General features: G+C 50.9%; 1 protein-coding gene across 2 annotated transcripts in view; it reads left to right on the plus strand.

Moving 5' to 3' along the window:
- LOC307078908 (vitamin D3 receptor A) overlaps window positions 1–26,018 on the plus strand; it is a 60,152-nt gene that overhangs the window by 14,995 nt on the left and 19,139 nt on the right. Inside the window, exons 1-3 of one of the 2 annotated variants that reach the window (XM_079740925.1) lie at window positions 5,662–5,702; window positions 21,288–21,435; window positions 23,280–23,410. In XM_079740925.1, coding sequence (XP_079597051.1) covers window positions 21,290–21,435; window positions 23,280–23,410 — 277 coding nt within the window. In that variant the 5' untranslated portion in view covers window positions 5,662–5,702; window positions 21,288–21,289. Of the gene's footprint in view, window positions 1–5,661; window positions 5,703–21,287; window positions 21,436–23,279; window positions 23,411–26,018 lie in introns of those variants that run through there. The other variant, XM_079740924.1, reaches the window with a different exon arrangement.

Genomic DNA, 26,018 nt, shown 5'->3' on the forward strand with positions numbered 1-26,018 from the left:
CGCTGGAGACGCCCGGCTCTCGTTCCGTTTAGCGGACTTTATTTTGTGTCTTGAAGTAATAACAAGATGAAAGCGCTCTGCCTCTGCTTTCCATCCTTGGCAGAAGCCTCCCGCAAAACCTGCTGCAGTGATCAGCCGGGGATGTGCGGTGCATTCCACAGACGTGATAATATTAAAAACACGACCGCGCCGTCCTTCAGAACACACTCCCCGCCGCCCGGGGATCGAACCCGGTGCCAACCCCACGCCCCGGCCCCTCCGTGACGTTCGTTCCCAGTGCCGTTCAGCCCCCAGACCACGAGGCTGCGACCGGAGTTCAGCATGGGGGCGGAAACCCCCCTACCTGCTGCTTCTTCATCGTTTGTACCCAAACATCGACGGGACCCCAGACTCATCCCTACGGCAACAGCATCGTTACCCAAACATCATCGCTACCCCAGCATCATCGCTCCGGCAACACCATCGCTACGGCAACAACATCGCTGCCCCGACATCATCGCTGCCCCGACATCATCGCTGCCCCGACATCATCGCTACCCCGACATCATCGCTACGCCAGCATCATCGCTATGCCAACAGCACCAGCATCGAGGATGCCGTGTTTGGGTACAGCGCCAGCGGTACCCAAACGTTTTGGACTGGAAGGCGCTTCTAGAAGCGTCTTCCAGTCCAAAACGTTTGGGTACCGGTGAACAAGACAAACCCGGAGGCGGTGTGTTTATTGTGACAGGGCTGAGTCTCCCGCCACCGTCACTCTGCGGCCGGGTGCCTTTCCGCCGTCTGTGGGCTGAGACGAAGTCTCTTTTCCAGGCTGTGCGCCCTGGCCCCGCCGCCGAAACAGAATGTCTGACCTCAGCAGGCGTGAGTCATTGACCTCAGGACAGACGGACAGGATGAACAAATCTCACTCTTACTTTTACTCTTACTCTTATTGTCTCTCTCTCTCTCTCTGTCTCTCGCTCTCTCCCTCTCCCTATATCTCCCTATCTCTGTCTCCTGTTCCTGATGTGCAACCAGAGAACACGGTCTCATCAGAGGCCCGTCTGTGTTTCTCTTTGGATCAGCCGAGGCAGAAGGCATTTCGCTATGTGTGTACATTGTGGTTAGGGCTGGCATGAGTGTGTGTGTGTGTGTGTGTGTGTGTGTGTGTGTGTGTGTGTGTGTGTGCGCGCGTGCGTGTGCGCGTGTGTCACGTTTGCCTGCATGTGCGGACCCGCGGATTGATTTACAGATAAAAGACTTGACCGTCTAGACCTGATCCGCTAGTATGTATGCTCTATTATAGATCCTGTCTTAGTTGGGAAACTATCTATCATAGATCCTGTCTTAGTTGGGAAACTGTATCTATTATAGAGCCTGTCTTACCTGGGGCCCTTTCTATCATAGATCCTGTCTCACCTGGGACCCTATCTACCATAGATCCTGTCTTACCTGGGACCCTATCTATCATAGATCCTGTCTTACCTGGGGCCCTATCTATCATAGATCCTGTCTTACCTGGGACCCTATCTATCATAGATCCTGTCTTACCTGGGGCCCTATCTATCATAGATCCTGTCTTACCTGGGACCCTATCTATCATAGATCCTGTCTTACCTGGGACCCTATCTATCATAGATCCTGTCTTACCTGGGGCCCTATCTATCATAGATCCTGTCTTACCTGGGACCCTATCTATCATAGATCCTGTCTTACCTGGGGCCCTATCTATCATAGATCCTGTCTTACCTGGGACCCTATCTATCATAGATCCTGTCTCACCTGGGGCCCTATCTACCATAGATCCTGTCTCACCTGGGACCCTATCTACCATAGATCCTGTCTTACCTGGGACCCTATCTATCATAGATCCTGTCTTACCTGGGACCCTATCTACCATAGATCCTGTCTTACCTGGGATCCTATGTACCATAGATCCTGTCTTACCTGGGACCCTATCTATCATAGATCCTGTCTTACCTGGGACCCTATCTATCATAGATCCTGTCTTACCTGGGGCCCTATCTATCATAGATCCTGTCTTACCTGGGACCCTATCTATCATAGATCCTGTCTTACCTGGGGCCCTATCTATCATAGATCCTGTCTTACCTGGGACCCTATCTACCATAGATCCTGTCTTACCTGGGACCCTAGCTACCATAGATCCTGTCTTACCTGGGACCCTGTCTATCATAGATCCTGTCTTCCCTTGGACCCTATCTATCATAGATCCTGTCTTACCTGGGACCCTATCTATCATAGATCCTGTCTTACCTGGGACCCTATCTACCATAGATCCTGTCTTACCTGGGACCCTATCTATCATAGATCCTGTCTTACCTGGGACCCTATCTATCATAGATCCTGTCTTACCTGGGACCCTATCTACCATAGATCCTGTCTTACCTGGGGCCCTATCTACCATAGATCCTGTCTTACCTGGGACCCTATCTATCATAGATCCTGTCTTACCTGGGACCCTATCTACCATAGATCATAGAAGAGGAAGCACTACGACGGGGAGGCGGTAAACGATACGTGTGCTTGGATACTTTTCACCGGCCCTGCCTTCTCCAACATCGGAGGACCTGAGTGGGGTCGGGGGGGGCCCTCAGGAATGTCCGGCGCTGTCGGGGCCCCTCAGCGGGCCGAGAAGGCGGAGGACTCCAGTTGCATACCAGCGGGGCTTATCCCGGACTAGGGTCCCTTTGCCCCCCCTGTGGTCCGGCTCCCCCGTAGGGGCCCCCCGGTCGTACCTGGCTCCGGATCGCTCGACCCCAGGAACGCACACGGCTTGTGTTCCCCCCCCCCTCCCCCCCCTCCGGAGCGACCGTGATTGGCTGTTTGGAGCCCGAGTAGCTTGGTGGGGTTTGGTGGTGTTGGGGCTACCTGGTCCGATGGTCACCGTGGTAATGTCACCGTGACTCGTACCCACGGAGCACCGTTCGGTTCCATCGTTCCAAAGGGCGGTGGGTGTGTTGCGGTTGTTGTCATGGGAACCGGGGAGGGAGTAGCTCAGGAGGTAAAGCGGGTTGACTGGCAACCCGAAGGTCGCCAGTTCGATCGCCGGCCCCAGTGCCGAGGTGTCCCTGAGCGGGATGCCTCGCCCTGACAGCCGGCTGTGTCCCTGCTTGGCTGACTCCGCCGTCGGTGTGTTATTGTGTGTTATTGTGTGCATGATGTCTTTTTGGATAAAAGCGTCAGCAAGATCCCCTGAAATGTAAAAAAAGTATAAAATATACTTTTGTTTATCTGGGGGGGGCTAGGATCTGAAAACAGGAGAGATTCACGGGCGTATTCCCTTGGAAGTTGCATCCGGTTGCAACCAGCCGTACCCGGTGTACGACTCCTGCATGGCGGCAAACCGTGGGGATGTTGTTGTCGTGTTAACCGCAAACGAGCTGCGCCCCATTGCTCTCCGCCGGCGTCGTCAGCGCGTCAAGGTTACCGTCCCCGCTCCCGCGTTCCCGCTGAATACTGTCTGCGTTCCGGGCGAGGCGGTGTGGCCCTGGCAGAGAAAGAGTGTGAGAGACTCTCACACTTCTAAGGGGTCGCAGAGCTGGACTCTTTGGGTCTGCTCCGTGTGTAGGAGGCCTCGACCTCTGGCTCTCACAGCTCGCCTCCCGCTCGTGGCGTCTGAGATGATTCTATAGGTTATCCGAGCGAGTCGCTGTGGACGAAAAGCGTTGGTTGAGTGACTCAATGGTTAGACATGATGAAAGGTTGTTCTCAATGCAGCCGGCACACCTCCTGGGCTCCTTCTGCACAGAACGTATCGAGTCAGAGCGGATGGGTTCGATTCTTCAGACTTCAGACTCAGTACGTTCAGTACGCTGGCTTTAGGGGGGGAAGGGTAGACCTGTCTGCGGTTATAAGGCAGCAATAACCCCCCATAGCCCCTGGTTTACAGGGACTTAGGAACAGCTAGGGGCGGTGTTAGATACCAGGCAAAAATGTGGTCGCTTCAACGGTAACTTGAACTACAGAGTAAGATTTAGCAGAGTAAACACCCAGCACCCTGAAACAAGGACATTTATTGCGAACCAATCATCGTCCGTCCGACAGGCACTTTAGTTCCTCAGGACAGCAGGACGGTTGCCAAGCAACATAGGCTAGCGTACTTTGAGACCGGCGGCACAATAATACCATAAATGAACTGCGTTTCGGTCAAAGGTGTGTGGTTTTATCGTGTGTTTACCAACGGCTCCGATGCCAATCAGAATAACGGACCGGAATCATCCGTTGTTGGATGGTATTGAAGCATGACGTTCCTGAGCAGTGTGTCTTCAGAGCCATGGGGAACAGGAGGCCTATTAATAAAATGGCGACGTGAAAACATTTCCCAGAATGCCAGCGCTGCGTGGCGGTTAATGAGGACTCGGTGATAGCGACCCGCTTGTTTTCAAACACGAGCGATAATACAGTCTAATGTGGGGAAAAGGACAGTGGGCAGACCGAATCTGGGTTTTAAATGATCTGTGCTCCTTTGGTCTTCCTGTTTATCAGACTCCTATTTTGTCAATAAACAAAAATACCTCTTGTAAATGTTAATACATTTCTAAATGTCCTAAAATAGTTAATTGTAATTTCAGAAGCGGGCTCTTTAATTTTTTTTTAAATAAAATTAATCAATTATTTTCTTTGGTAAGCAATGAAACATTTGTCCAAATGAGTTTGTTTCAAAACACTTTTAGACGGATCCCTTGGTGTAGAACCGGACTACAGGGCTGTAGATCTGGTGTTGAGCCCAGAGACACGTCCTCCTCATCAGTGCTGGGTTAGCCTCCTTCCTACACGCTGTTCCCCTGCATTATTGAGGCGTCTCGAGCCTGAGCTACCGCGGGGCTAGCCTCCTCTTTCACCGGCGTGCGTTCTGTTCACCGCGCCTCGGGGAAGGAAGCCTCATGTCACGTCCTGCCATCTAGTGTCACATCACTCCCACATGTTGTGATGGAGGATCTGATAGATTGCGGGACGCGCTGTCCTTAGAACCATCAACACATGAGGTCTGAACAGGAGAACTATTCTTAGTCCGATACCAGACGTTTCCTGTCCCTCGAAGATAATCGGGGAACAGCATTCCTGAGTCATGTGACCAAGGCTAACTAACCAGCCCCGCTCATCTCTGACCTGCCCCCGCTGAGCTTCCTCGTTGCCATGGTCACATGACTGGGGATAAGCACGGGATTGGCCCCAATCCAATGTTTGGTTTCCGTGCTTTGCTTTAGTTTCGCTGTTGAATTATGACTGTTGTTTCATGGCTCTCTCATGCTCGTACATTTATCCATCCTTCCTTCCTTCCTTTCCTTATGTCCTCTCTCTCTCTCTCTCTCTCTCTCTCTCTCTCTCTCTCTCTCTCTCTCTCTCTCTCTCTCTCTCTCTCTCTCTCTCTCAGTCCTATGTGTGTGTGTGTGTGTGTGTGCAGCTTGGCCCACTGACCCCTCTAGCTCAGATTAACAGATTAACCATTAACCCTTTTAGTGTGCACCCGTCCGGCCCCATAACCTGCCTAATTCAACTAGCGGCCATCTTTGTTCCAGTGGAGAGGAGAGGAGGTGTGTGTGTGTGTGGGGAGGTGGGGGCTGTATACCTTTGGACCGGGGGAGGAGGGAGGGGGGAGGGGACTGGGTCAGATGTGAGGAGTGCAGTAGGGTAAAGGCCACAGCAGGAGAAACACATTCTGAGGGGAAATGGAGGCAGTTAGCCCAACAGCCGGAAAGGTCAGTCAAGTGGATGCTAGCTCTGGGCTAACAAGCTACCTAAACGGCAGTCGGATGACATATCTTGCCACTTTCCGTTCTTTCTCCCTTTTAAATTGATCTCTTTCTTTCTTTCTATTGCTATTTCATCTCTTCCTTCACTTGTTTATTTCGATATATGTATTTCATATATTTATATATTTTTATTTTTTTATTCTGTTGGCTGATTCAGAGTGCTGGTCCACTTAGAGCGATGATGTTTTAGAAAGAGGTCGCTGAAGAGGGTTGTGTTTTCACAGCGAGCATGACCATGTTGTTGTTTATCCGTTTATTGACTCAGGAGAAGCCTGTCATGTTGTTGTTGTCATCACACAGACCCACAGAGGGACAACACGACCAGAAAGACGCCCAGATGGTTATGCCCTGTAAATGAATTGTCAGCATGAGGCTACTTCTAATGGTGCTTATTACCCGCAATGCCTTGGGGGAATGTTTTTCGTTTAGGTTTAGCTTAACTGACTTCCAATTGACCACCGACTGAAAAATTCCATCTAAATGATCAAGTTTAGACAAAAGCTATCAAATAGCTAAGTTAAGATTAGGTGTGGGCTTTTTCACTGTGAGGTTAGGTAACATTTTTGAGATGGCTAAGTTCACTTTGGGGTAAGGTATCATTTCAGATGCCTAAGTTCACTTTGAGGTAAGGTATTTAATTTGAGTCGGCTAAGTTCACTTTGAGGTTAGGTATTGGAGACGGGGTTTATGGCTGTGTTAAGTGGTTGGTGGTGTGGTTAAAGATATGGGAGGAGGGGGAAGCAATGCATTGTGAGAAACCGCAGACAGTGTGAGCGCGTGTCTGGTCGCACCGTGCTGTCGTTTTAGCGGTAGTCCATCTTCTCACAGTGGTCATCATGTTGTTGTGGTCCAGCATTTCACTGCTGCTGTTGTTGTTGTTGACGTTGTGGTTGGATTATACCAGCGGCTATCTGTGGAGTTCCTTTTTGCTCCCTGCATTTCACGGGCTTGTGTAGTCCGGAAGATAAGCTGGTATGTGTAAACAAGCACACAAACACACACACACACACACACGCACACGTACGCATGCAGGCAAACACACACACACAAACGCACATACGCACGCACGGACGCACGGACGCACCCACACGTACGCACGCAGGCAAACACAAACACACACACACATTTGCACACACCGATTTGACACACGCACACGCATGCATGCGCGCACACGCACGCACGGAACACACGTGCGCCATCAGTCACTCGGCCACTCAAATCTAAAAGGACTGTGTTAATAAGCGGAAATAGATGTTTGTCCTGCAGCGTTAAAACCAGATCAACAAGCAGCTCCGCCACCTTTGCACTCTGTCCTCCTAGTAACCCGCGCGGACACACGTCACTGTGGTGGAGGCGGGCGGGGGAGCCGGGCCTGGGAGCCCGGTGTGGTGTTTCTATTAGGCTAAAGCACCGCTGAATAAGTCCAGACCAACCACACAGAATTAGGACGTCAACGTCGGCCATGTTGTTTTGGGGGGGGGGGGGGGGGGGGGGGGGGGGGGGGAGTCACACCGAGGAGTTCCTGGACAACGTCTCTCTCTCTCTGTCGCTCCTGGTGTGTGTCTCTTTCTCTCCCTCGCTGGTCTTTCTTTCTCTTGCTCTCTCTGGTCTCTCTCTCCCTCCCTCTCTCTCCCTGATTTCTCTCTCTGATCTCTATCCAACCTATCTGTCTCTCTCTGGTCTCTCTCTCTCTCGGGTCTCTCTGATTTCTCTCTCTGATCTCTTTCCAACCTATCTGTCTCTCTCTGGTCTCTCTCTCTCTCGGGTCTCTCTGATTTCTCTCTCTGTTTGATCGATCTGGTCTCTCTCTGATTTAGCTATCGCTCACTGGTCTCTCTGATTTCTCTCTCTCGGGTCTCTCTCTGATTTCTCTCTCTCTCTCCCTCTCTCTGATCTCTCTCTAGTCCCCCCCCCCCCCCCCATGTCGGTGAATGGGTCACCCCCCCCCTCTCTCTGATCTCTCTCTAGTACCCCCCCTCCCCCCCCTCCATGGCGGTGAACGGGGAGGCCCCCGTGTTGATGGCGTGCCGCCCGTCCGTCAGACCACACACAGACCCTGTGTCCCGCGGCGGAGGGCGGGGCCGACCTGGTGCCCCCCCCCCCCCCCCCCAGCTGAGAACGTCCCCGGACCCCGGCCCGCCCAGCCCGGCTCCCCCGCTTCCCAAGTTCACACGTTTATTTAGAGGGGGGGAGGGTAGGGGGGGAGGGGAGGGGGGAGGAGCCAGGCGGGACGGACAGAGCGGACCTTGTTTTAGGAACTCTCTCGGCCGCCGCTCTCGTTCTGCCTCGCTCGGCTGGCATCGCCATAGCGATGGATCCCAAACATCCCAGCTCACTTCGGACGGTCCCGCGAGGCGTGGGCCTGAGAGGGGGGAGACGTCTGGGGGGGGGGAGACAGAGAGGGAGGGAGGGAGAGAGAGAGAGAGAGAGAGAGAGGGAGACAACAAAAACAAGCTATGGTGATAATAATTAACTTAATTCATTGATTCAATAACAACAGTCCCCGTCCGAGCTCTTCGAAGACAGGGCGTGTTACAAAGAAGGTTGAACTTGGGTTAGAAATGGTAAGTTTAGCGATCGGATCTGAGTTGGTTGAGTATTGCTTTGATTCAGGTTGTTATAGTGATGCGGCTAGGAAGCTAATGTTGTTTAACCGCCTTTCACCTGTTGGTTGGGGGGACTCTTATTGTGGCGAGGAGGTTAATGTTGTTTAACCGCCTTTCACCTGCTGGTGGGGGGCTCTTATTGTGGCGAGGAAGCTAATATTGTTTAACCGCCTTTCACCTGCTGGTGGGGGGCTCTTATTGTGGCAAGGAAGCTAATGTTGTTCAACCGCCTGTGATGTCGTTATTATCGGCATGTGGTCGAAACAGAGAAGTGTCTTCATCTCCAGAGAACCTTTGTCCCGGGAACCGTGTCCTCGATTGAGCCAATCCTGACTCCGCTCCCAAGAATGATTGACAGGTTATATTTAGTCAGGCTCCTCCCTCTTGCCATAAGTTGATGTTTCTGGTTATTGCATTCCAGCAACGTGCCCTGGGGGAAGTCTCAAGTGGTGCGTGAGTCTCTTCCTGCACTCTTCATCTCAGGCTCTCTAGTCAAGGCTTCAGGCTCCACTGCATGGAGCGAATTATCCTCAGATCAAACCGTCTTCACTTTCCCTCCTTTTCTGTCTGCCCTTTGTTTTCCCCCTCCTATTCCTACTCCTCTTCCCACTCCTCCTCCCCTTCGCCTTGCTTGTAAACGAGACTTAACGATGCCCCAAGGGCGGGATACCCCTTTCTCCTCCCTTCTCCTCTTCCCTCCTCCTCTCCTTTCCTCTCCTCTCCTCTCCGTTCCTCTCCTCTCCTCTCTCCTCCCCTCCTCTCCTCCTCTCCTCTCCTCTCCGCTCCTCTCTCCTCCTCTCCTCTCCTCTCCTCTCTCCTCCCCTCCCCTCCCCTCCCTTCTCCTCTCTTCTCATCTCTCTCCATAATGTTGTCCTTTCTTAAAGAGGCCTCTGTGGAGTCTAGTTTACAGTCTTCTCTCTCTCTCTGTCTCTGGCTATGTCTCTATATGTCTCTCTCTCTCACTTGCCCCTGCAGCAGCAGTTTTTTCGCTTTCATCCCTCGCCGAGCAGCAAGGTCTAAAGGTCACTGAGAGAGAGAGGGAGAGATAGAGAGACATACATGGAGCTGGACAAGAGAGAGGGAGAGATGGAGAGACAAACAGAGTGCTGGACAGAGAGAGAGGGAGGGAGAGGGAGGGAGCGACAGAGAGACACAGAGGGAGCTTGACAGAGAGAGAGGGAGAGAGAGAGAGAGAGACAGAGAGAGAGAGGGGGAGCAACAGAGAGAGAGAGAGAGAGAGGGAGCGACAGAGAGAGAGAGAGAGAGAGAGAGGGAGCGACAGAGACAGAGGGAGCTTGACAGAGAGAGAGAGAGAGAGAGAGAGAGAGAGAGAGGGAGCGACAGAGAGAGAGAGAGAGAGAGAGAGAGAGAGAGGCTGTGGTGATCCAGGGGTATTTCCTGGGATGAGGAGTGTCTATACATTGTCCCGCTGCGCCATTGTCCCTCGGTTGGACTTGTGCTCCTATTGTCGGGGAGGAAGGGGACGGCGTCTGCTGTCATCCAGCGTGTTGTGGGGTTGGCGGCGGCCATGTTGGCCGATGCCGTCGTGGTTTCTCTGTTTTATAGCCTCGTCCTTTCCTTCTTGTGTAGCCCACATCTGTCGTCCTCCAGTGTGTGTGTGTTTGTGTGTGTGTGTGTGTGTGTGTGTGTGTTTGTGTGTGTGCATGCGTGTTTGATAGTGTGTGTGTGTGTGTGTGTGCGCTTGCGTGCGTGTTCTTGTGTATGTGTTTGTGTGGGTGTATACGTGCACAGGACTTTATTTGATTTGCATATTAGCCATTTGCACAGCTGGATGAGGCACTGAGTACATTCCCAGACCCGCCCACTCTCTTTCCACATCACTGTTTGTGTGTCTCTCTCTCCCCCTCTCTCTCCCCCTCTCTCTCCCTCAGTTTGTCTCTCTCCCTCCTTCATTGAGCACCCGAACATTGAACTCCTCATCCGTAAAGTGTGTGTGCGTGTGTGTGTGTGTGTGTGTTTGCATATATATGAGTATTATTAAATATATATGTATATCTGTATAATAATACAGAATTGTCCTCCACATGTTATTATGCAGAGAGAGAGATAGGTAGAGAGAGAGCGAGAAGTAGAGAGAGAGTTAGTGATGGAAAGAGTATTTTAATATTATATTGTTTATGAATGTATTATTATTATTTACACTGTTGTTGTTATGTTCTTATGTTATTTTATTGCTTTGTATTGTTGTTGACAATAAAGCCCTTCAATTGTTGAATTGAGAGAGAGAGAGAGAGAGAGAGAGAGAGAGCAAAACAATAGGCTTTTCTTTAGTTTGTGTTTCAGTGGGCAGCATTGAAAACAGGCATCTCAATTTCAAAAGCTTTCTTCACCTCAAATTCACCTGGATGGAGGCGGTAGTCAGAGGCATTACCCTTTCCTTAGCTCTCCTCTGATCTCCTCAACTCTCCTATCATCTCCTCAACTGTCCTCTGATCTCCCCAATTCTCCTATCATCTCCTCCCATCTCCTCCCATCTCCTCCCATCTCCTCTGATATGCTGAGTTCCAGAATAGCACCTTCCCTTTGGCTGTTACTACAACAACAGACCTAGATGTCCCTGCTGATAACATTGTTGTTGTCTGGATGTCTTACCCCCACACACACACAGACACACACACACACAGACACACACACACGCACACGCACACACACACAAACACACACACACACACAGGCTGTAGCTCCTTGTGCGTGTCACATTTTCCTGAATAACTTTTCTTTTCCTTGCAATGTTCTTTACTTTCCCCTTCATTGCTGTTTGTTATCGGGCTCTCCTTGTAGCCCATGACGATGAGGGGGAAACCCTGGCAGAGAGACTGGCACACGGGACACGACGTATATTTATACCCTGGTAAATCTCAGCCGACACACACCCCTGCCACACCCCTGCCCCCCCTCAGATCCGCCTGCGTGGTAATGGACCACAATGTTTGCGGTAACGCGTTAAATTTGTCCTGAATCTGTTTTTAACATGACCCCTCGCCGTGTGGCCCCGGGCCAGGGCCCATAAAAGCCGCGGCTGGGCTGGACGTGTGTATGTCCCGAGGTGGGCCGGCTGAGTGCTAAGTCTGGTACGCCACCCCCACAACCCTCCCCCGCCCCCCTCCAAGTTATCTTCACATCAGCTATTCAACAGGTTTGTCCAGGAGGCCTCTTGCAAAACAAACAAACACCTCTCCATGACTCAGCCACCATCATCAGCAAGCATCACCCTAACCAGTTCTGTGTGGTACAGGTGTTACTCAGCCTGGCTATTGCCAGACCAAGATCAATCGTAGACTGCACGTTGGTCTTGGGGGCCTGCTGTCAATTTCCTCAGTACAAGAGGCGTGATCAACGGGTGTACGCAATTGGCTGCTTGCCGTCGCCTCCCTGTCGTCATTGTGTTAAACCAGCCAATAGCGTGCCAGGGGGTGAAGGCAGCTGGGTGATTGGCCCCCGCAAAAAACGTATCGGAAGCAGAAAGAAATGTATTGCTCTTCTCCAGACTCTTCTGCCGGGCGAGATCAAATCGCCGGCAGAACGGGCTGGGGGTACCCAAACTAGGCGTTACTGGTGCCAGTAGACAGACTGGTACTGCTAAAACGGGTCTCCTGTCAATCCAGTGATGTTCTCTCGTTAACGAGAGTAAATGTGTGGTGTTCAGCAGCTAGCGGAGAGAACATCAGGCTCTTGTGCTGCGTATTGTCATGCCTCACTCAGATCTGTCTCTAGGTTCTCACTTCTGGGTTCTCGGTTCGCGGTTTCCTAAGATAAACGCACAGCTGGCAAGGCTGACGAGTAGAGCGGCTGACGAGTAGAGCGACAGACGTAGAGCGACAGACGTAGAGAGATCTGCGTGTGTGTGCGTGTGCGTGCGTGCGTGCGTGCGTGCGTGCGTGTGTGTGTGTTGGGGCGGAGGGGGGGCGGGTCTTACACACTCTTCACACACTTTACGAGTACACATAACACTGGGCCGTTATAAGTGAGAGAGAGAGAGAGAACACAGAGAGAGAGGGAGGGGGGGTGAGGGAGAGGGAGAGAAAGGAGCAAGGCAGTGTAAAAAACGGGAGCGGGAGAACGAAGACATTACGGAGCGAGGGAGAGAGATAATTGCAGCGAGGGAAACAACAGGGGGAGATCTTCGGTGCGCCTCCATTTTAGTGCACTTGAAGAAGGCTCCACCAGCGAGTCTCAAAAACGCCACCGTGATTCCAGATCGATGCCCCTTCATCCCCCTGCCGTTGTTGCCCCCCTCCTCCTCTTCCTCCTCCGTCCCCTCCTCCTCCTCTTTTTTCTCCTCCTCTTCCTGCTCTGTCTCATCCTCCTCCTGCTCCCCTTCCTCCTCCTGCTCTGTGTCCTCCCCCTCCTCCTCCTCCCCCCCAGCCCCAGAGTCCTCCTGGGGGGAGGCCCCGGCCCCACACACGCTGAGGGGACCACCGCAGATGTTCCCCGGACCACCAGCGTGTGTGGCTCGCTGGCATCTCAAACAACCGCCAACCGAGACGACCATTTTAAGAGCACTTATTGTCGCTGTCTGGGGCCGGTGGGGGAGAGAGGAGGAGGAGGAGGAGGAGGGGGGGGAGGAGGAGGAGACAGAGCAGGAGGAGGAAGAGGAGGAGGAGGAGGAGGAGGAGGGGGGGGGGAGGAGACAGAGCAGGAGGAGGAAGACGAGGAGGAGGAAGAGGAGGGGAAGGAGGAGGAGGAGGAGACAGAGCAGGAGGAGGAAGAGGAGGAGGAGGAAGAGGAGTAGGAGGGGTCGGAGAAGCCAGAGGAGGAAGAGGAGGAGACAGAACAGTAGTAGGATGAGACAGAAGAGGAGTAGGAGGAGACAAGAGGAGGAGGGCCGGGCAGTGTAGTCTGAAAGTAGGCCAGGCCCCCTATGGCGTCGCCTACAGACGCAGCGCTCTCTTTCACACGCGCCTATTCTCTCTCTCCTCCCCTCTCCTCCTCGCTCCTGAAGTGGTTGTTTACTACGTGACCTACAGGGCGGTGGGGGCGCTGCAGCGGCCCGCCCCTGATCAGGGAGAGAGGCCTCTGGGGGAGACCGGGGGGCCGGCCCCGTGTTCGTCTGGAGCAGCAGCTCAGCTTCAGGGGGGGCCGTGAGGCTGCGCACCGCTCCGACGTCCAGTCGCTGGTTTGACAGAGACGACGCGACGCAGAGACACGGTGACGGACGGACGGACGGACGGACGGACGGGGGGGGGGGGGAGATCGATGGGTTGTAGTTAAGACCTAGTGAAGAATTATCAACCACAATCAATCTATCGATTGAGCCACCGTGCGCCTTTTTCCGATCTCCGTCGGTGGCGGTGCGATCGACCAGTCTCCACGTGCGCTCCGTGGCCGACGCCCTGCTGCGCTGACGCCGAGCTGAGAACAGCCCTGACCCCGCCCTAGGCCCTTAAGGTCCCTGATTGGAGGGCAGTAGCGCTCTGGGGCGGGACGGCGTGTTGGCCTCCCAGCTGGAAGAGACGTTCAACACCCCGATCCCCGGGAAAACCCCAGGGCAAGGCGAGGCATTAGAGAGAGCAGGCTATAGCATTAGAGAGAGCAGGCTATAACATTAGAGAGAGCAGGCTATAACATTAGAGAGAGCAGGCTATAGCATTAGAGAGAGCATCAGAGAGACCAGGCTATAGCATTAGAGAGAGCAGGCTATAGCATTAGAGAGAGCAGGCTATAGCATTAGAGAGAGCAGGCTATAGAGAGCATTAGCTATATTACCCAAACGCACGTCAACAACAACGATAGCATGGAAAAGTCTGTACTGTAGGCAGCTTGTGGAGCATAACAAGGCCAGAGTGGGGAAGCAGACAGCCCTGGCCTGTGTTCGGTCGTACAGAATACAGAAGACACTTCGTGTTCAGCTTCGGCTGGGTGATATACACAGATCTGCTTCTTTAGTGGCCTAATATATAAAGCTCTCCGGTGACACGCGGGAACGTATAATGTGTGTAGTCACAGGGCTGTAAAACATAAAGAATCCTGCGTTTTTAAGTGAAGGGGATCTTCAACCATAATGGGCGTGAACACACACTCGCATGCACATGTACACATGTACACACAAGCACGCATGCACGTTTTGCACATACACACACACGCTCTCACATACATTAACACACACTCACACACACACACACACACACACAAACACATCTCTGGTGAGCCTTTGGAACAAAAAGCCAGAGGAGTTGTTTTGTGTGTGTGTGTGTGTGTGTGTGTGTGTGTGTGTGTGTGCGTGCGTGCGTGCCCGCCCCCTGCCCCCGTGGGTCCATGTCAGAAGCATGGTGAAGAACATTAGATTTACAGTTGAACACGGAGCAAAGCAGCGTGGATAAGCAGACCCCCTGGTGGGGGGGGGAACAGAGAGAAAACACGCACAGCAGGGGGGAGAGCGGGGGAGGGAGGGGGGGAGGCATACACATACGTCTTCTTTCATTTGTGTGCTATTTCCATACATTCCCCGCCCTTCCCCCGGTGCCTCTCACTACATACACACGCTTACATTGTTGTGTCGTGTTTTATTCCTCACGTTTTGTTCTTTTTTTGGTAATGTACCTAAATCCAGGACACGGATTCCTAACCCTAGTAATGTACGCTGGAGTTTTAAAATTAATCAAGAGACAGACCGGAGAACAAGAGAGACACACAGAGGGAGACCCACAGAGACAGAGAGACAGAGAGATAGGGGACAGATGAAAAGAGAGGGACAGACTGAGAGACTAATGTTAAGAGAGAGACAGACAGAGACAGATGGAAAGAGAGGGACAGACTGAGAGACTAATGTTAAGAGAGAGACAGACAGAGACAGATGGAAAGAGAGGGACAGACTGAGAGACAGATGTTAAGAGAGAGACAGACAGAGACAGATGGAAAGAGAGGGACAGACTGAGAGACAGATGTTAAGAGAGAGACAGACAGAGACAGATGGAAAGAGAGACAGACAGAGAAAGTGACGAAAAGAGAAAGACAGACAGAGAGACAAACATAGAAGCAGACAGAGAGAGAGACAGACAGACAGACAGAAAGAGAAAGGGATGGAAACAGACAGACAGACAAGGCGGGGCGGTGGATCTCAGGACCTGTAGTGCTGTAATACAGGCTTTGATTTGGTCCTTGTCGCTGGATGAACCTGTCCTCTGGATAAACCGTCCATCGGGCCAGTTGGACTCTTACTGGGATTTCAAAATAAAGGCGCTCGGAGAGCCGAGGCCCTTGTCGTTCGGACGGACGTTCTGAGGCACCTTCACGTCTTCTATAGCTGGTCAACTTTGGGTTGTGCTTCGGTTTGTTCTCAGCTTCACCCAGACAGTCACTTCCGATGAACGCGTTCGCTGGATGACTCGGTGCGATGTCACAGCTCCCTCGGTCAAGTTGCGTCCGTAGCAGAGACCCGCTGACCTTCGTGGTCTTCTCTCCCAGAGAGCCCAGGCGGTCTGCACCTCACCCTGGTTCACCGCCTAGGCCTGCAGAGTCCTCTCGAGGTCCACATTAATGGATCCCTTCTGATCAGTGATCAATCCCTCAGGGTGACAGCCCCCTGACGTTCTGATCGGTGGGATTCGAAAAGCCCTTCAAAAAGGAGGGTTTCTAAATGGTGCTGGGTGTCTCGTAGCGCGACTTCCCCGAGCCCCGAAGAAACCACAACCAGAGCTGCAAGCGCCCCGGTATCTGACGACTAAATGATTACATATCACAATATTGTCGCCTTAATAATTCAGTGGACTGTCGTGTGCAGTTTCAGCCGTTCTGTGTACGACAGGAGGATTGGAGAGAGGCTGGCTGTGCTGACAGAGGCCTTGGGTATGCTTCCTGCAGAATCCTTGAAGAACAGCAGAATAAACCATTTCATTTCAGCTGCATCTCAACATGACCCACAGTGCCACAGGACAGCACAACAACAGCTGTATATTTATATCATCCAGCTGTTAAACCAGCATACTCCTTTCACTGGCTACGGCGAAAAACGTGTCACGTGATTCACTATGTGTGTGTGTGTTTGTTTTCTGTATGTGACGTGTGTGTGTGTGTACATGCAAACCTGTGTGTGTGTGTGTGTGTGTGTATGCATAAACAGTCCATTCAGGAATAGTCAGCTGTCTAACCCTAAAACTAACCCCCCTCACCCTATCACTAAATCCCTAGCCCCTAAACCCTAACCCTTCATTCTCTTTAACAGAAACGCTCTCCTCTCCTCACAACCACTTCCTTATAATTAACGACTCAATCCTAGCATTCTTCCACACCGGAGCTCAGACCCTTATTTACACTTAGGTCAGCTGAGCAGAAACTCTGGTGTTAGCGTTTTGCCTCTGAACCAGTGGGTGAATAGCGGGTGACTGAATGCTGCTTTTAGGGTTTGTGATTCAGTGTTTCCACGGGGGTAAGGGGGTATTCTTCCCCGTAAAGTGCTCCAATCTTCACGGCACTAACAATTGGGGTTTAACAAGCACACCACCTAAATGTTAACAAGCGCTTTCCCTCGAGAAGCTGTTTTTCCAGCTCCAAAGTGTCTTGTCTGTGATGTGGTCATCGGGCGATTGTTTTTTGTGCACGCCAAGGAGCGGACTCTGTGTGTGTGTGTGTGAATGCCCCCGCCTCAAAGCCCCTACGACTCTGGAAATAAACAGCACGGCAGCACACTCAAGGCCACTCGAACACGAGTGAGGGGCGGTCGATGACGTCGGAAACATCGTGTGCTCTTGTCGCCTTTTCACACGGCCCTCGCAGGATTCTGATGAACATTAAGAATTAAAACAGGAAGCCACGTTCTTCCGCTCTACATCCGTCTTCTTTTACCCGTTGAGGTTGTCATCGTTGGCAGACACAGGAGCCACAGTCTGCGGCCCCCGGTCACACATGTTGACGGAAAAAAGCGTCTGTAATATGCAGCGGAATCGGGACAGCGACCTCCCACGTCGAACCGGTGTTTTCCATCGCTACCCGAACTCGAAAAAAATCGGCTCTCCTTCCTTCCCCCCCTCTAGCTCCCTAGCCTCCACAGGCTATGAACTAGCCTCCTCATCCTGCCGTTTGCATTAGCATCCCACCACAATGTCAGCATCGTACGGACGTGCTAGCGCCCTGCTACAACATAAGCATTCTACAGGCACGTGAGCGTCCTGCTAGCATTAGCACTCGGCTAACACATCATCATGCATTAGCATCCGGCCTCAACGTTAACATCGTGCTTACGGACGTGCTAGCTCAATAGCATTCTACTGGCATGTGAGCATCCTGCTAGCGAGCTAATTATTACGCCGCCAGACAAACAACCACAGCAGCTCTTCTGGCTCCCAGTGAATAATGGAGCGGACATGTGTTTGTGGGGACTCCTCGGGTTTCTGTCCACGTGAGGACCCCAGGTTGGAAACATTTTGCCCCCCCGGTCACATCCAACGGGACATTTAAATGTCTTGTGTGACCAGGCACTGGGGCTGCAAATTAGCCAACTGGCTAGAAACCTTCTAGCAACACATCTGCACACATTGCTGTGGAATTGACTGCGATAATTGTGTATGTAAAATAATGTGCGCTGCATTGTCCCTGAAAAATAAACGAATAATAAAAATAATAATTGTGGAGCAAACACACGAGGCATGCCCAGGAAACCCAGCCGACCGTATGGATATGTGTGTTAGCGTTAGGGCGTGTAAATGTGTGTTTGCAGCCTCAGCAAAGCGTCCACTGCTGTCTACAGGCATGTTTTTAGCGTGTGCTGCTGGCACGACTGTCTGAATATCACACTGTCTCTTCTAATTAGAGCCAACGCGGGGAGGAGAGCGGGCAGTTAGCTTGCACCGCTAGGGAATGCACTACTGTGTGTGTGTGTGTGTGTGTGTGTGTGTGTGTGTGTGTTTTCCGGGGAACTGAAGCGAACGACTCAGCTACCGAGAGGAAATGGGAGCTAATGGGATGTTGAATGGGACTTCCTCTATATTTGATGTCCCTCCAGTCTTCCTCTTTCTCTCTCTCCCGCTCTCTGTTAAATATATATCATAATATATATAGTTCTCTCTCTCTCTCCATCTCTTCCCCCTCTTCTGCTTCTCTCTCTCCATCTCTTCCCCCTGCTCTGTTTCTCTCTCTCTCCATTGTTTCAAACCCCGCGATTTCTTCCTCAAACTTTCACTTTTTCTTTCTTCCTCCTTATTTCTTTCACTCCTTCATCTCTCTATCCGTCAATCTCATCCATCTGTCTCTCTTTCTCCTTCCCTCCCTTTTCCTCTCCGACTTCACTTTCTGCCCTTCCTAAGAATAAGAACCATCGCTCTTTCGTCTCGTATTTTCTCCTTCCCTCTATTTCTCTTTCGCTGTTTCTAGTTCTCCCTCTCTGTCTTTCTCTTTCTCTTTCTCTCTCTCTGTCTGTCGGTCTCTCTCTCTGTCTCTCTCTCTTGGGCCTTCAGACGTCATTGTCCTCAGCTGACCTAGCCCACTTCTCAGGGAGTCTTACCCGCCCGTTAAACCCCCATGTGACCGCTGATGTGTGCGGGGCGGTGCCGCCTTTGATCCCGACCCACCTCGCTGCTTAGCACACAGCGCGGTCCGCAGACAATTAGCGGTCGAAGGAACATGAGGCACTTTTCAGTTGAGATTTCAATTTCCACAGCACAACCGCATTGTAAATCTCTCTGTTTGTCAACGAGGGGTTTCAATCTGGACGACTCAATTCTTTGATTTATTTTAGGTTCAATTCACTCTTTCTCAGTTCTCGGCCTCATCCGTGATAGAGGAGTAGTGGCAGAGTCTTTAGTGCTTTGTTCACATCTTCTGCTGTCCTATTCAACTCGAAGAAACTGAAACTTGAGTCAACCGAAGCGAGAACGTATTCCAACTCTCCTACCTCTCTTTCTGTTGTCAACTATTTAATCTCCTCTCCTCTCTCCTCTCCTATCTGCTCTCTATTCCTCTCCTCTCTCTCCTCTGTTCTCCTCAAGTAAGAGTTGATGAGCTGAATGTGCGACAGGTCTCTCCTGATACATGTTGACATGTCTCTCTCCTCGCTCTCCTCTGCTCCTCCCTCCTCCTCCTCACGTTAGAGTTGATTAGCTGTGCAACAGGTGTATAACTTATACATATTGACAAGCCTGCTGTCATGTGGTGTGTCTGTGTCAGCCCACCAGTGTGTGTTACATAACTGCTGTTTATTTCATCATTGGGGACAGCCAGATGGTGTGTGTTTCTGTGTGTGTGTGTGTGTGTGTGTGTGTGTGTGTGTGTGTGTGTGTGTTGGGATGGGTGCATCTGTGTGTGTGTCTGTGTGTGTGTGCGTGTGTTTATGTGTAGTCAGTGTGTGTGTGTGCGTGTGTGTATGTGTAGTCAGTGTGTGTGTGTTTCATGGTGTGTGTGTGTGTGTGTTTGTGTTGTTGGATTCAGTATTCTTCATGGAAGTACTAATTATCTGTTTGTGTGTGGGAGAGAGAAGTGTTAATTAGCACCGTTTGAAAGGTATTTGCTAGTTATCAATTCCCTTCGGCACGCCACTTATCGCTGTGTGCGTATGTGTGTGTATGCATGTGTGTCTGTGTGTATTGGTAGTCAGTGTGTGTGTGTGTGTGTGTGAACTTGTTAGTCAGTCTGTTTATGTGTCTGTTTGTGGGGATTCTCATGTTTCTGTGCATGTGTGTTCTTATAATATGTGTTGGTGTGTGTTTGTGTGATCTGATGTGTTTGTGTGTGTTCTGGTGTGTGTGTGTGCGTTTGTGTTCTTTCTAATGTGTATGTGTGTGTTCTGGTGTGTGTGTGTGTGTGTGTGTGTGTGTGTGTGTGTGTGTGGTCGCTGAGTCGTTTAGCCAATGGCAGTGGGAAGAGATTGTTCCTGTCTAATCCTTTTGTTAAATATGCTAACCACCCCTCACACCTGCACATATAAACACAGAGACCACACACACACACACACACGGACACACATCCTTCACACAGCTCAGACAGGCTCGAAATCACTCCAACACACCCTCACTCCAACACACTCTCACTCATTAGAAACCCAGAGCTTCTGGACACGCTCTCTCTCTCTCTCTCTCGAGGTAGGAACACACACACACACACACACACACACACACACACACACACACACACACACACACAGATGTTCAGCATTCCAGTCATCAGTGTAGATAACTACCAGGACTTCCCGTCAGATTAGCAAAATGCAGGCCTTGGGCTCGCAGTAAAGATCAACCACTTCCCTGGCAGCAGCCACTACACGCCGCCAGTGGTGGTGTGCCTGCGTTAGCCGGTTGCCTAGCCACCGCTAGGGAAAGAGCTAACTGAGTTAGCCTACGCAGAACTAGAGAGTGCTGTCGGCGGTTGGGGGATGGCCGCTGGTTTTACTAACGGTGGGCCAGGGGAGAGGTCTGGTTCCTCGGGCCTACTGGTTGTTTGTTTCGCGGGGGAAAGGCAAACCGTTCCGGGGAACGACTCGTTCCAGCCCGGTCTCAGATTGCTCGATTTCAACCTTCGACCCTCCATGCATTAGAGTAAACCTGATACTGTGGGTTTTTAATGAGCACTTGATACTGTGTGTACTGTGTATTAACGAGTACATGATACTGTGTGTATTAACGAGTACTTGATACTGTGTGATTTAATGAGTACTTGATACTGTGTGTTTTAACAGATTACTTGATTATGTGGTTTTAACAGAGGTCTTCATACTGTGCGTTTTAACAGAGTTCTTCATGTGTTTAAATGGATTACTTGACACTGTGTGTTTAACAGATTACTTGATACTGTGTGTATTAATGAGTACTTGATACTGTGTGTTTAACAGAGTACTTGATACTGTGTGTTTTAACAAAGGTCTTGGCACTGTGTGTTGAAACGGAGTACTTGTGTCGTGTGACTTTGTGTTGTGTTCTGGTGTCGTATCCTCGGGGACCCCTGACACTGACCGCCCTCCGCCCTCTGTCGCCCCCTGTAGTGATGGAGGCCATGACGGTGACCACATCGGGGGCGGGGCCGGAGGAGTTCGACCGCAACGCCCCGAGGATCTGTGGCGTCTGCGGAGACAAAGCCACCGGCTTCCACTTCAACGCCATGACCTGCGAGGGATGCAAGGGCTTCTTCAGGTGGGTCACCGCTGGGGGGGGGGGGGGGGGGGAGGCTTGTGTGTTTGGGGAGGGGGTCATCTCTGTGTGTCTGGGGTCTTCTGTGTGCGTCTGTCTGTCTGTGTGTGTGTGGTAAGGGGGGCTTATGTGTGTGTGTTGAGAGGGGAATGTTTGTGTGTGTGTGTGGGGGCTTGGCACTGCATGGGTGGTCTTGTGTCTTTGTTGGTGTGTGTGGTTGCGTGACCTTGTACATATATGTGTGTCTGTGTGGGTGTGGGTGTTTCTGTCAAATATATAGAGGACGAGACAGAGAGGGCGAGTAAGAGAGAGAGGGGTGACCGAGAGTGCAGGATGTGTGTGTGTGTTCCTGATGCTATTAAAACATGTTACAACTGTTCTTCCCTCTTGGTTCAGGGTGTGATTAGATCAGCCAGCGGCCTGGTTTAAGGCCGGGCATGTTCTCAGTGTCTATATGTTTGTCCATAGCGGTTGTTTCATAGGGTAATCCCTGATCTACGTCACGTCCATACCCCGTTTCCCCTCTCTACCTTGTTCAGTTACATCAGGACGAATCCGTTCACCAGCTAGGATCAAAGATCATGTTCGATTCAGCTGAATGTTGGCGTCCGATGGAAGGAGAACGCTTACGACGGTTATGTAACTGTCAATAGAGATCGGTGTTGATCCGTATCGATTTTCTCTCTTTTTCTCGCCCTCTCTCTCTCCCTCTCTCTTAAAAGTGAAGCTTGAGTTGAAAGAGTAGGTGAAAAATACCTATTTTTTCTATTTACTATTTTTGATTATATCCTGTACTGCTGAATAGTTTATTCATTAATTAGCCTCAAGTAAAAATCCATTCTAACCTTCACGTCCTCTGTGAAAGTATCATGCATTTGTTCCTTAAAGCTTCGTAAATGCAAATACCTGATAGTTTTTCATTAAATGATTAATCCAGGGATCTACCAAACTCCAACAGCAGAGTATTAACCTGCCACTCCAGATGGTTGGTTCCAAGGAACCATCTGGAAGGCATCCTTAGAAACTGTTGGAAGGCACTTTCACAAAATACTTGGCAGGTGATTGGCCGATCCATCCGTCTATCACTGTCTACCACGTAGACCACATGATTCCTCACAGGACGCTGATTGGTCCGGACACAAACGCATGATTTGAAGCCTGGCACAATGGGTTCTCGCGGGATGGTTGTCTCTTGAATCCAACTGACCAATAGGAAGCAACGGGGCACTAAAATTAGAGATGTTCCGATACCATTTTTCCCTTCCCAAACCGATACAGATTCCTGAACTTGAGTATAGGCCGATACCGAATATATACTATGAAAGCATCTTAAATTGAAACTACTAATAGCACTTGTTCTTATTGAAGGGTTCTCTTACGATGACAGCAATGTATAGCCGGTTCACTTAAGGCTGACATATTTATTTTTGAGAACTAGATAATTTACATTTACTATCTATAATCATAATAATACTTTTGCAACTCTAACTTAAAGGTCCCATGACAGGCCACCAGTTGTGAATGTAATTAGCCTGACAAGCCGTTTTGAAAATCTGCCCCTTATGACATCACAAGTGGGCGTGTCCACCTAGATGTGTGCTGGATAGATCAGTCCACCGGCCTACCCAGTGGACTGTAGCCAACGTTGCTCATCTATCCGTCACACATCGGCCAATCACACTCACACCCGGTGGCATGTCATGGGACCTTTAAACACCTGTCAGACGACTCCCGGCGTACAGGGAAACAAGACAACAACAACAAGGCGCGGCTGTTGACGGTGCTTTGACTGAACCCGCCGGCACACGCCTCCACCTAACCTGACCTCCACCCCTGCCCCTCATCAGACGGAGCATGAAGCGCAAGGCCAGCTTCACCTGCCCCTTCAACGGCACCTGCACCATCACCAAGGACAACCGCCGCCACTGCCAGGCCTGCCGCCTCAAGCGCTGCGTGGACATCGGCATGATGAAGGAGTGTGAGTACGCCGGCCCCCACCCACCTGCCACGCCCACCTTCCCCGCCCTCATGCCCCGGCCCACATGCCACATCCACCTGCCGCACCCCGCCGACATGCCCCGCCCACCTGTCGCGTCCATCCGTCCCGCCCACATGCCACGCCCACCCGCCGCGCCCCATTGGTTGGGCCCGGCGCATTTTCCCTCCGCCCCACCCCTCCATCAAAAGAAGAGTGACGTGCTTTTTGTGTCGTCCAATCAGGCGGCCAGTGTGAGTGAGCGATTGTTTCCAACGACTGAGCTCGTTACATAACGGTTAATACATAAGGGTTTGCCCTCAGGTGAGATTTGTTTTAGGTGTGGTGTCTGGAACGGCCCACGCGCACAGTGGACTGTTCCAACGGCTTCATCTCTTTGGAAGCGCTTTTATCTGGCTGTTCAGCATCACATAAAGCATCCTTTAGCGCCTTAACTCAAATAGTCTGAGCACCGCTGTTGAACAAGAGGCTATCTGATCTGGCGGCAGAGTCTGAGCAGAGGGACGCGAGTGCGAGGGGAGAGATCCCAGATGTTGTGATGAGTGCTTTCTGTTCATGCCCGGTTTTAATATTTCTACAAATGTCTTTCTCTTCTGCCCGAGAAACTAGTCAGCTGTGAGGTCACTCCCCTCCTCTGAGCCGGGGTGTCTCTGTGTGCCATTTCAGCTGCTTGGTCTGTCTAATGATCTCACCTCCTCCACGGAGGATGCATATGCAGAGTGTGTCTGTCTCCAGCTCTCTGAAAACTCTCCTGTGTTTCCCTTCAACTTCTGATCTTACAAACGCAAATGTAAACATAACGATCATTGTTTATCCAACTGTTGCTGCTGTTGATGTTGTGTGTGCGGAGGTTTGTGTGTGTGTGTGTGTGGTTTGTTTGTGTGTGTGTGTGTGTGTGTGTGGGTGTGTGTGTGTGTGTTTGTGTGTCAATGCCATGTATAGAGTCAGACAGGGAGAGCAACATATAGAAAGAGAGAGAATGAGAGCTCAGCAGATATAATAATCCATACATGTACTACATATACACACTTCATCTATTATATATATATGAATATAATATATATATATGTATATATATATATATATATATACACCTCAAAGGTCTTTGTCTCCATAACAAAGATCCGTCATGAAAAGGATTATTGTTGTGTAGGCATCAGCCACAGTGTCCGTACCTGTGTGTGTGGGCGTGTGCGTGTGTGTGTGTGTGTGTGTGTGTGTGTGTGTGTGTGTGTGTGTGTGCCTGCCCTTGTGTGTGTGTGTGTGTGCGTTTCCCTAGCGTCGAGGCGCTCAGATGGGACGTATTCTATTTAAGCCCTTCTCTTTCCATGGATTTGTTTTATAAAAGGCTTCCAGCACTAGGCTGCTTGTTTATCATAATCACCATCCTCATCATCCTCATCGTGTTCCTCGTTATTATCTTCCTCTTCATCACCATTATCCCGCTCCCTAGAGCTCCCGACGCAACAAACTGAATGACATGGTCGGTACAAAAGGTTCAATATTGATTGGAAAGGGTCACACAGCACTAGAATACATGTCAACACAACCGCCTGTTCAGTATCAGTAAACATCAGCAGAACTAGCCTCCTGTTAGCCTCCTGTTAGCCTCAGTAACATCAGCAGCACTAGCCTCCGCGTCAACACATTCTCCTGTAAGCATCGCTTACTATCAACAGCACTAGCCTCTTGTTAGCATCAGTAGCCATCTACAGCATTAGCCTCCTGTTAGCATCAGTAACCATTAACAGCACTAGCCTCTTGTTAGCCTCAGTCACCATCAACAGCACTGTTCTCCTGTTGGACAACGATCAACCGCACTAGCATCCAGGTGAACACAGCCTCCTGTTAGCTTCCGGTTAGCCTCAGTCTCCATCAACAGCACTAGCACACGCGTGAACACAAGCTTCTGTTAACTAACATCAACAGCATTAGCCTCCTGTTACCCTCAGTAACATCAACAGCTCTAGCCTACTGTTAGCATCAGTAACCATCAACAGCACCAGCCTCCTGTTAGCCTCAGTCACCATCAACAGCTCTAGCCTACTGTTAGCATCAGTAACCATCAACAGCACCAGCCTCCTGTTAGCCTCAGTCTCCATCAACAGCACTAGCATCAAGTGGACACACGCTCCTGTTAACTAACCATCAACAGCACTAGCCTTCTATTAGCCTCAGTAGCATCAACAGCACTAGCCTACTGTTAGCCTCAGTAACATCAACAGCACTAGCCTACTGTTAGCCTCAGTAACATCAACCGCATTAGCCTCCTGTTAGCCTCAGTCTCCATCAACAGCGCTAGCATCAAGTGAACACACGCTCATGTTAACTAACCATCAACAGCACTAGCCTTCTGTTAGCCTCAGTAACATCAACAGCACTAGCCTACTGTTAGCCTCAGTAGCATCAACAGCACTAGCCTTCTGTTAGCCTCAGTAGCATCAACAGCACTAGCCTACTGTTAGCCTCAGTAACATCAACAGCACCAGCCTACTGTTAGCCTCAGTAACATCAACAGCACTAGCCTACTGTTAGCCTCAGTAACATCAACAGCACTAGCCTACTGTTAGCCTCAGTAGCATCAACAGCA

This window comes from Pollachius pollachius, assembly GCF_949987615.1.
Source record: "Pollachius pollachius genome assembly, chromosome: 8".
Taxonomy (NCBI): Eukaryota; Metazoa; Chordata; class Actinopteri; order Gadiformes; family Gadidae; genus Pollachius; species Pollachius pollachius.